The 11,563-nt window shown below is 48.8% G+C and overlaps 1 protein-coding gene across 1 annotated transcript in view; it reads left to right on the forward strand.

Annotated features, from left to right (window-relative positions):
• ATP13A4 (ATPase 13A4) overlaps nucleotides 1-11,021 on the forward strand; it is an 87,494-nt gene extending 76,473 nt beyond the window's left edge. The window contains exons 26-32 of the mRNA XM_069083214.1: nucleotides 1,926-1,998; nucleotides 3,295-3,469; nucleotides 4,478-4,668; nucleotides 5,439-5,527; nucleotides 8,233-8,313; nucleotides 8,760-8,900; nucleotides 10,824-11,021. Coding sequence (XP_068939315.1) covers nucleotides 1,926-1,998; nucleotides 3,295-3,469; nucleotides 4,478-4,668; nucleotides 5,439-5,527; nucleotides 8,233-8,313; nucleotides 8,760-8,900; nucleotides 10,824-11,021 — 948 coding nt within the window. The remainder of the gene's footprint in view (nucleotides 1-1,925; nucleotides 1,999-3,294; nucleotides 3,470-4,477; nucleotides 4,669-5,438; nucleotides 5,528-8,232; nucleotides 8,314-8,759; nucleotides 8,901-10,823) is intronic.
• The last annotated feature ends 542 nt before the right edge of the window (nucleotides 11,022-11,563 follow it).

Consider the following 11,563-nt stretch of genomic DNA (forward strand, 5'->3'; position numbering starts at 1 on the left):
GATCAAGGAGGAGTACATGGGAGGATGTTCTGGAGGGGAGAGCCACCATCTTCAGCCAGTTCCTCCAGCACTACCCTGCAGCCCATCTCCCCACCTTCCCAACCACTGGCTCATCAGGACAGTTTTAAACTTTTGTCCCTTTTCCTGAATATATGGGTCATCCCAGGATTTCTCTAGGGAGGTCTGCCTGGGAGGCAGTGGGAGAGAGTCTATTAGCCAAGTATGCCAACAAGCCTGTTCTGAGGGCCATGGGCAACCTGTGGTTGGAGAGTTCCCTGGAAGGGCTCTAAGGTCAACTTTGGCTGGGGTCATCTGTCTTCCATCCTCCAGTGGACTCCGGGCAGTTGTATATGCTGGCCAAATAGCTCACTGATATTATTTCATAGCAAAGACATCTCCTTGAGACATAACCCAGCTCGCTTTTGAGCTGTCTCACAAACACGAGAACCAACCTCCACACCGTCTCTTCCTGCCACGTCCTCACCGTTAGATGAAATCTATTTTTATTGTTCAGTCATTTCAGTCATATCAACTCCTTGGGACCCAGTTGGGGGTTTCTTGGCACAGATCCTGGAGGGGTTGGTCATTTCCTTTTCCAGCTCATTTTACAGATGAGGAAACAAACAAACAAGCAAGGTGAAGTGATTTGCCCAGGGTCACACAGCTACTGAGTATCTGAGGATGGCTTTGAACTCAGGTCTTCCTGACCCAAGGTCCAGCACTCTGACCACTATACCATCCAGCCGCCCAAGCTAAGTCATTGAAAATAACATGGGCTTCCATTAATCTAGTCCTTTAAAATTTCAAAAGTGATTTCCTCCCAGAAACCCATAAGAGAGGTAGGATAAGTATGATTCTGCCTATCTTACAGTTGAGGGAACTGAGACCCAAAGAGGCAAGATTTGCCTAAGGTCATAGAGTTAGTAAGCGCTGGAAGTGGAGATCAAACTCTGCACCTGACCATTACACCATGTTGTTTCTTCACCTGCACCCAAATGCTTGGATTGAGAAAACAGCTCTGTGGCACCCACAGGTTTTTGTGGCCAAACAGGGGTTGTGATAACTTTGGAGTTCAATAAGATTCAAAATAGGATTAAAAAACCATGGAGCCTGTTCTTGAACCTGACTCATGGATATATTCTAGTCAGTCAGAGCTTCCACCAAAAAGCCACGTTAGCTGAGTTGAGCCTCTCTAGATGCTAAGGGTGGAGTCGTCCCCCGTGGGAGCTCCTGCATCACTCCCCAACCATCCATTGCATTTTCCAACCACTGGCCACAGCCATGAGAAAGGGAGGCCATTTGGTGACAGCAGGACCCTAACTTTAAAAACATCTTAGGACTCCATCATAATAAAGGGCAGTGAGCACACACTCATGAGTCACTCACTATCCTTTGGTCCCCAAACCAACTTTACAAAAACCTATGTCTGAAAAGGTAAGTATCAGCATTGCTATTTTCCATATGAAAAAGAAAATGGGGCCTCCCCAATACTGTTACATCCTCAATGAAGTCAGAGTGCTCTCATGTGCCACTGACACCAAACATGCAATGACAAAGTGATACGTGAGAGGGGAGACAGAACAAAGGCTGGGCTAGTCCGAGGCTCTGTTTGCATTCCTCTCTTGGCAGGGTTTCAGCTTGGGGCAAGGACTGAGCACTGAAAGGGCTCTGGGCCAATGGGCTGCTGCCTTTTGTTTGGATATATCAGAGATGGGCACTGTCAGTTCTCCCACTGTCAATGCCACTCATCGACCCTGAGACTGAAGGGTGACTGAGGCTTCTCCTCTTGCCGCCTCCCTTGACATCCTGGCTAAAAAAGAGCCATTTGGTCTTCTGGGAATACATTTAGCAGGTCCGATCAGGTTAGCTTTTTTTCCCTAATAGCAGGAGATGGCATTCACCAATATGTCCCTTTTTCTTTGCAGAAAACAAACAGTCTTTCAAATTACCAGTTCTTGTTCCAGGATCTGGCCATCACCACCCTCATCGGGATAACAAGTAAGCGCATGTAAAACTTTTTGCCTATGAAGTCATTTGATTCCTTGCACTCTGCCCTGAGTACTATACTGTCCTAGTAGGACTGCCTCTTCAATACCCTGGGAACCAATCAGACACGAAGTTGGGTTCCGCAGGGCTGATTCTGAAAAGAAAGGGAAAACAAGGGAGTGGTCGCTAAGAACAAAATTGCACAAGAATATAAAGATGGCAATGAGGCTGAGGTGTGCTGGCTGGCCGTCTTGTCATTTTGCTCCCTTTTCTGGGGAATATCGTAGGCTGGAAGAGAGTGGACTGACTATAAGCCCCTTGAGGGCAAGACTCATTTTTTCCCTTCAAATCCCCAAAGCCCAGTCCAGTGCCTGGCACATAGCAGGAGCATTTCTGAAGAGATTTGGGGTACTGTAATGGAACTGGTGATGAGCACCAAGCTTGATGTGGAAGAACTGTTGTGAATGACTGCAGGTTCCATTGAATGCCAAGCTCCATGTGGGTCAGCAGTGTGTGTGATGGGGCAGCCTTGCAGCAAAGGGAGTGTTGCCCCACTTTGAGGGGGATGTGGCTTTCAGGAAGAGGGAGGAGATGGTCCTACTGTGCTCTTCCCTTGTCAGCCTCCTCTAGATTTATTTGTTCAGATCTGGGCACCTCAACTTATGAAGGACGTTGATAACCTGGAGTGTCTAGTGGAGGGCATCCACAATGGTGAGGGGTCCTGACTCCATGCCATAGAAGGAATGATAAAGAATGGTTGATGGAGCTAGACAAGTTTAGCTTGAAGAAGAAGACTCGTGGCAGGGAGGGAGTGAAGGGGGAGGTGCTGCTGAGAGGCAGCATGGAGAAGTGGAGAGAGCACTGAACTTGGTATCAGGAAGACCTGCATTCAAATTCTGCCTCAGATAATTACTAATGGACAAGATACTTCATTTTTTTAATCTGCAAAATGAGGCATTGGACTTGATGGCCTCGAAGGTCCCTGCCTGGGAAGGGGTGGCTTCCTCGTTCCTCAGAGTTCTTCAAGAAGAGACTGGTTGGGTGTTTCAGGCTGGGGATTGAGGTCCAGGTATGGACTGGACCAGATGCTCCCTGAGATCACTTCCAACTCCCAAATTGTGTAATTCCATGAAACCTGGAAAACTTGGTTGGGAGTCTAACCCTAAATGTGTGCCTCCTTGGGTGAATGTGCCTGGTTTATTTTGTGGAAAAGAAATGGTCTTTTTGTTCTGCTTTCAAAGGAGAAGGCAGCATCTTCCCAGCACAGGGAGGGCACTGAGCGTTCCCCCTTCTCCTTTTGTCTTTCAGTGAGCCTGAATGGCGCCTTCCCCAAGCTGGTTCCTTACAGACCCCCGGGCAGGCTGGTCTCCCCTCCTCTCCTCTTGTCTGTGCTCCTCAATGTGCTTTTCAGCCTGGTCATGCACATGCTGGGTTTCATTCTTGTTCGGAAGGAGCCCTGGTACTCTGCCACTGATGTCTTCAGGTACATCCTTATTTAGTGCAATGCTCTATAACTCAGCAACAAAACCTATGAAGTATCTACTGTGCGCCAGGCCCTATGGGAGGTTCTGGTGTTGCAAGGACAAAATGGAAACAATCCCTGCCCTCAGTGAGATGCCATTGTACTCTCGGGAGAGGGATGGGTGGGACAGGAGGCACCCATGGAAGGAAACCCCAAAGTGTATCCAACGTCTTTTGTGGAGGGAGAGAGAGTGCTGATAGTCTGGAGGATCAGGAAATGCAGCATGTGAGCTGTGCCTCGTCAAGTTAGGGACTGGCTCCGAGAGGCAGAGGTGGGGAGGGACTGGCGCCCCACTTAGGCAACGTGTGAAACACCCATCCGGTGTGCTGGAACGTGGGAAGAGAAATAATATTCATGGAAATTCAATTTAGTCAATACTTCTCAAGTGTGCACTAAGTGTAAGACCTGAGATAGAGGAGAAAGTCACAGTTCCTGACCTCAAGGAGTTTCTGCTCTACCTGTTCTGCTCCTTTGATCTCTTTCATCTGAGGCAATTAGCACTGGTGGAGGGGTTGGAGGGAGGAGAAGGAAGGGAGGCTGCATAAAAAGCCCTCCTCCTCTGTCCATGGTGCTGCTCTGCCCCAGATTTCTTTCTCTTTTGAATACTGATGCTCTCATTCTCGGTTTCTCTTTCTGCACTCATCCATTGTTCTTTTTATTCCCCCCTTTTTGGAGGGCAATTGGGATTAAGCTACTTTCCCAAGGTCACACGGATAGTTTTTGTGTTAAGTGTCTGAGGCCAGATTTGAACTCAGGTCTTCCTGACTCCAGGGCCGGTGCTCTATTCACTGTGCCACCTAGCTGCCCCCATCCACTGTTCTTTCATTCTCAGTTACTGTGCCCAGCCTGGCCACCTCAGCGGGATGAGATCTTGAGGCCATGGCGGGATCTCAGATATCTTCCTCTCTGCCCCGAACATGCTTTCTTTTTATCAGTTGATGAGTGTTTCTCTTCTGGTCCCTTTTCCAGTGCCTGTTCCCTAACAAAGGGAAACATCTCCATGATGCCTGCTTCGCCCGTGACATCAGGGAATGTTGGCTCTGACAGCTTCATGAGTTATGAGAACACCACAATCTGGTTCTTGGGGACCATCAACTGCATCATTGTTGCACTGGTGTTTTCCAAAGGAAAGCCATTCAGACAGCCCATTTATACCAACTGTAAGTATCTCTGGTGCTGTCCATCCATGTGCCAGAACCACAAAGGGTTCCATAGCTATACTTGCATCATGAAGGAACTTGAAATCCATGACTGGAGGGGTCTTAGGATATGGCTCATGATTTACAGTAAATCCGTAAGAGGTAAATACAGAAGCAATATTTCTCTTCCTATTTCTGGGGTGAGGGAGCCTCATGACAATTGTCCTGTCTTGATAAACAGTTCAATCACATAGTGCCTTTGACTTTATTCTTTAGGTACTACACTAGGGATTCCTATGACAGGAGTGCCTTCCATTAATGAAGACAACAGCCCTTCTATGACTAAGTGGTTAAGACCTAAGGAGTTGCTGGAGGCATCTAAAGGCCAAAGCTCTTGGGGTTCATCTAGCTAACTCTCACCACTCCCCCACTGCCATTTTAAAGGTGCAATCTGCATTGGCAGATGGAATGTTCACATGGATGAGATCATGGAGCCTAGAAATATGAAGCAGATTTCTTTCCTAAAACTCAAACATTGCACATGGATATTTTGAATTATTTCTGGGAAATAATTAATGAGAGCTGTTACAGAGGAAGATGAAAGAACCAACAGCCTGGGCCCTCTCAGTTTTTCATTTTGATTTTGGCCTTAAATGCCGGACACTGTGCAGTGAGTGGCACCGGCATCCGATGACTTGGACCATGCCTGACCTAGGAGCCATGGTCATTGACAGAAACATGGGGAGGGACCCTGGGAATCCTAAATGCCTTTTCCTCTTTGATCCCTTCAGATATCTTTGTCATAGTACTGGTGATCCAGACGGGGGCATGCATCTTCCTTCTTTTCGCGAACATTCCTGATCTCTATCAGCGGATGGATGTAAGTATCATTCATCCCTGGTGCTGGTGCTGATGTATCTGGCCATGTTGTAACATGGTACTCCAAGACACCTGCCCATGCACCACCCAGAAATGTTCTTGTATCCAACTCTCCCCAGTGGATGGCAGATTCCAACAGTGGGCTTGGCCCATTGATAGTTGTCATGAATGCTGGACAGGATCAAAAATGCAGGTGGCCTTCCTTTCTCTTCTGGCCTTTAAAACATCTTGTGAGTTTTTCTCCTGGAAGATCCTGACATGCTTGGCAAACCTCCGTCTACTTCCCCCCCCTCCAAAGCCCAATGAGTTGTTTTTCAAATGCTTTGGTCTCCAAACAGCTTTGCCTAGAGCTCTTTTTCTGTTAATTCTCAAGCCCATTTGTGATTCCAGACAAAATGAATATGTATTTTTCCTATTTGCTTACACTTCACCTCTTAAAAATTACTTTCAAAGGGCCAATTGCTATGCTTGTCAGGCATCTTCCTTCCCTCACATTTCCCTCTGCCACATATTTCAATGTTTAGATACCTTTGAAGCCCCAGAGAGAAATCTGAGATACACGAGATATGGAAAAACATGACTCCTAATTCCCACTTCTGCACCCTGGGCCTCATCCGCATGCTTCCATAGATCTGTGATTTCATTCCTCTGGACATTCCCTCCACCGAAGAATGCAGATGTAGCCCTTTCATGCTTTCTCATTCTGTGTATCTCTTATATACGTCCTCTCATCAATCCATGAACACCTATTAAATACCTACCGTGTGTCAGAAACCAACCTCAAAGAGCTTACATTCTATAGGGGTTGATAAAATGCACACCAGTAAATATACACAAAATAAGTATGTGCAACACATACATATATGCCTTCACATCTATACATATGTTTGTGTGTATATGTACACACACATATACACAGCGTAATTAGGGGAGGAGGAAGTGCTGGCACCTGGGCAGATCAGGAAGACCTCACAGAGGGGGTGGGGCTGGAGCTGAGCTCAGAAGGAACCAAAGGATACCAGGAGCTAGAGGGGAGAAGGGAAGGCCTTCTGGGCATGAAGGAAGTCTATGCCATGGCTCGAAGATGAAAGATGGGAAGACAGACCCTAGAGGACGTGTGATGGAATGAGGCAGAAGAAAGTTGAAAAGGCTGATTAGGGGAAGGTGAAGAGGGCTGAAACTACCCAAGGAAGTATTTGCATTTCATCTTAGAGGCCATAGGGGGTTAATGGAGTTTACTGAGCAGGGCAGTGACACAATTAGGGATGCTACTGGCAGCTGGCTTCAGGATGGGCTGGAACGGAGAGAATACTGAGGCAGGGAAACTGATTAGGTGGCTATGGTAATATTCTATCTGTCTGTCTGTCTGCCTGCCTGCCTGTCTGTCTGTCTGTCTATCTATGTATCTATCTATCTATATCTATCTATCATCTATCTGTCTGTCTTTCTATCATCTAAGTAGATGGGTAGATAAAACATTTATTGGGCATTAGACTGTGGGCTCTGAGGACAGGGACTGCCTTGTGCTGTTTTTTGTATCTTTAGAGCTTAGCACAGTGCCTGGTGCCTTCCTTAGCCTGTGCTAAGTTCTTGGGACAAGAATACAAGTAAACAAGCTAGCCTCAGCCCTCAAAAGGCTTTCATTCTAATGGAGGAAGATTACAAAAGGGAGGGCTAGGGTAGGAGAGGAAGGTGGGGAAGATGATGAGAACTTAGAGGGCTAGCTGAAAGGGAAGGCGGTGAGAGATGTGCAAGCAGAAAGAGCAAGGTTTGGGAACAGAGACAACTCAGAGGTTACAAACCTGGGAGACTAGAAGGATTTTGTTGTCTCCACAGAAAAAGGGAAGTTAGGAAGAGAGGTGGGAAAGGCAATTGTGGGCATGTTTCCTCTGAGATGCCAATGGGACATCCAGGTAGGTAGGGGGTGGAGCTGGGATTGGGGGATGGGGATCTAGGCATCCTCTGCAGAGAGGATGAGGGACTGCTCAAAGTGTGACTCTTAGCACCCTCTGCCTGTTTCTACCACTATTCACCCTTTAGACCAGATTTGCCAGGAGGTTCTGCCCTAGCAGAACCCCCTGGAAGAAAAAGAAGCAGAGACTGAGCTGTAACCCAATGTTCATCACACAGCTCCCCCCAACATCCCCATTCCTAGCCCTCACCTAGTAGAATCATTTAATAAATACTTGCTGATTGATTTTTTTTGTTTGAGAGTGTCTATTGGGGGGCATGTTGGATAAGTCATGTAGGGCCAGACTGCAGGGCATTAAGTGCCAGACAGAGGAGTCTGGACATTCAAAAGAGTAATACAGGGTCATTATGGGGTCTACAATGGGGGTATGATGTGATAAAAGCCACTTTGGAGAAAGACTGATCAAGCACGAGGGTACAAGAGAGCCTATACATGACAGCTAGGAAGCCACAAAGCAGGGTCTACTGGCTGTTCCTCACACACATTACTCCATCTCCCACTCCTGGGACTTTGCACTGGCTGTCACTCCTTCCTGAAATGCACTCCCTCCTCACCCCCATCTCTTAGCTTTCCTAGTCTCCATCAAGAAACATAGTCATGAATTAGAGGGAGAAAAGGTTGCATCCTTGGATTCCCTCAGAAGCTGAGGGAAACCATCTCAAGAAGACCATGGCTCCTCTTACCTAACATCATGCATGAGTCTCTGACTGGTTCCATTTCTGGGTCTCTCCTAGCTTGTATGCACACCCACCCTTTGGAGGGTATACCTGGTCATCATGCTTGCTGTCAATCTGATTCTGTCCCTGATTGTGGAGGTAAGTGCCCTGCCCTTGGGTTACTGGATGTGTCCATGGCTACTGAACAAACGTCTGGAAAACACCTTTGGGAAGCTCTTTCCAGACAAGGACAGAGTTGCAGGGGTCCAGTCTTCTGGGATGCTGCTCGTCTCTAACAATGGGGGAGCGCTGGAGGGAGGATGCTCCCCAGGGGCTTTGTGGCACTCCTTCTAGCTGGGGCACCTGACCTAGATGCCATCTCCTCATTGTGGCATTGAGTCCCCCAGTCCAAGAGGCCACTTCTCCCTTTCTGTCCTCCACCCCCTCTCCTCTTCCTGCTTTCAACTCTGACCTTCCTTCCAAATGACTTCTCCCATTTGGGCTGATTTCCCACCACTCTTGCCGGAAGTGAAGAGCCTGGGACCATAACCTTGGTCTCCTGGTTTGATGTTATCCAATGGTGAACCAGCCTTCCTGATACTCAGATCCACAGACAGCTGCTACCTCAGCAGGTCTCCATGCTGAGGGTTACCTGGAAGGAGCTGAAAGAAGCTGGCCCCACTCTCCAGGAGGTACCAAGAGAGAGCTGGAGGCCTGACTGTCAAGGCTATGAGGGCGCTGCTGCAGTAGGTGGTTTGTAGAGGCTTGTCTGTCTGCCAGGGGCCAGAGTGGGGTCTTCTGACAAAATCCTGGCAACAACCCTGACTGTTAGCCTCATTTTCTAGAGAAAATGGCCTAGAGTCCAGCCACTCAGACTCCAAATGCAGTGGCCTCGCCATTACACCAAGCCTCTCTCCTTTTTTGTTTCTTGGCCTGAGAAAGAAATGGAGGAATAAACACAAGGCATTAGGGATTCCACAGAAGCTCTTTCCTCTGCTGTGCTACTGAGGCCTGCGAGTGACACTGGGGTCTCTGAGGCAGCACCAGGGGACCCCAAGCTTGGGGGGCAGGTTTCTAGGGGAGAGGTCCTGGGACAGGACAAAAGGTCAGCCAACTAAGACTGTGCTGAGCAGTGGGGATCAGCACCAGGTTTCCAAAGGAAAATCACCCTTTTCAGTCACAACAAGCCTCTAACCAGGTCCTAGGGGCTCATGTGTCACCCCAACCCTCCATGGATTTTAGAAGCTGTGTGAAGTTGCATGAGAAAAAGGACATCTTTGTTTTCACCTAAGACCTAACAGAAATTTAGCAATTGCTTCAATTGTGAATTTTGGCAATAAGCCAGAGTAGTGTTTGTTAGGGGTCCATGACCCATGAAAAAGAGGAAGAATCCTTGCCCTAGAACCTTCTACCAAGACTGAGGGGCTGCAATCTCGATTGGTGGAGAAAGCCACACCCAGAGAAGTGCTTTCTTGTATGGGTTGGGCTGCTCTTCTGAGGAACCAATATGGGCAGCGATCAGAAGGCCTGGCTTCCAGTCCTAGCACTGTCAGGATCACAGAGAGGATTCAGAGGTGCAAAGGACCTCCGCAGTGGCTAGTCAAATCCAGAGGCAATGAACATTAATTAAGCTCCTGCTGTGTGTGCCAGGCATCCACAGTGTGCTTAGTGCTGGAGAAAGGAAGGAAAGCAAAGAGACAATCCCTGCCCTCTGGGGCTCACGCTCCCTGGGGGACGAAACGTGCCAACTCTGTCTAGGAACAAGATACAGAAGGCAGAGCCAATGGGATCTTCTCAGAGGAAAGACCCCAGGACCAGGGGAGGCTCCTGGCAGATAGGGCTGTAACTGGCGCTGGAAGGAAGCCAAGGAAGCCGGGAGGCAGAGTGGAGGAGGGAGACCATTCCAGTCACAGAGGGGCCAGAGGAAATGCCTGGAGCTGAGGGATGGGCGTCCTGTTCATGCGACAGCCAGGGGGCTAGTGTCCCCGGATTGAAGTGGACGTGTGGGAGAGTAACGTGTAAGAAGACTAGAAAGTAGGAGGGGGTTGGGTTAGGAAGGGCTTTGAATCTCAGAAGATTTTGTTGGATTCTGGAGGCAATAAGGACCTGCTGGGGGTTCGAGAGTCCTGGGTGACATGGTCAGACCTGTACTTTAGGATAATCACTTTGGTCACTGAATGGAGGATGGAATGGAGTGGGGGGAGACTGAGGCAGGCAGACCCATCAGCTGCCATTGCTGTAGTCCAGACATGAGGTGATGGGGGTCTGCACCAGGAGGGGGCAGCATCAGCGCAGACAAGGGGGATTTGCACAAGGACCGCTCCTACAACATCTCTAAGTGGGTCTCCAGCCTCTCTTTGCAGATCTCCTGTGAGGGGGAACTCATTACATCCTGGGGCTGATTGCTCCCCTTTGGGCCTGCTCACTTGCTAGAAAATGCTCCTACTGGCCAACCAAAATCTCTCTCTCAGAGACCACCCTCCCCCTCATTTTCAGCCATCATGGAATGACTGGAACCTTGGAGACTGTAGCTGGGATCCCTCATTTTAGAGGGGAAACAGGCCCAGAAAGGGGGAAGGGCCTGTTTGAGGAGACAGTGGGTGGGCCGGATTCTGAATCCCCCTCGGATACGTCCCTTCCTCCATCTGAGCCTCAGTTTCTGTTTCCAGAGGGGAACAACGATACCCACAGTGCCTGCCCCATGGGCAGATGATGATGGCCACGGGCCTTTAACGAGATCGTTCAGGTTTGCAAAGCACTTTGTTCATGTTATGTCATCTGATGGTGTCACTGTCATTAGTATTACCAAGAAGCTGTGGCATGTGCAGCAGCCATACCCTGGGAAAACTGTCCTGGCCTACAGCTAGACAGGGCTAAGAGGGACCAATGGGCCTCAGACTCCTTGATGACTTGGGGAATGTCTATACTAAGCATGTGAAGACTTTCCCTGGTAGAAGGGCCATGAAGGAAGATGGCAGAAGCAGGTGCTGTGGAGTGTTTAGAGCTCGGTCAGGCAAGGAGGGCACCAAGGTCATCTGCTGCATCCTGGGCCATCGCCAGTCATCCTGACACTTGTCTTGCCACTGGAATCGATGACTTTTTTTGGGAGGGTTAAGGCAGGGGAGTTGGGGTTAAGTGACTTGCCCAAGGTCACAGGGCTAGTAAGTGTTAAGTGTCTAAGGCTGGATTGGAACTTAGGTCTCCTGACTCCAGGGCTGGTGCTCTATTCACTGTTCCACCCAGCTGCCCCTGGACTCAATGATTCTTGAAGCGAGAGGGAGACTGTGGACTTTGTGCAACTTTGCCTCACTTAAATGCAAAGGGAGTGAAGACACGACCTGTGGTGTCATTGACCCTCTTTGGGAATGAAGGGCCAATGACAGTCACCATTAGCATCTTTCCAGGCCTC

The sequence above is a fragment of the Petaurus breviceps genome, unplaced genomic scaffold (genome assembly GCF_028583685.1).
Source record: "Petaurus breviceps papuanus isolate PSGF00001 unplaced genomic scaffold, PetGlider_PUasm1.0 173, whole genome shotgun sequence".
Lineage (NCBI taxonomy): Eukaryota > Metazoa > Chordata > Mammalia > Diprotodontia > Petauridae > Petaurus > Petaurus breviceps.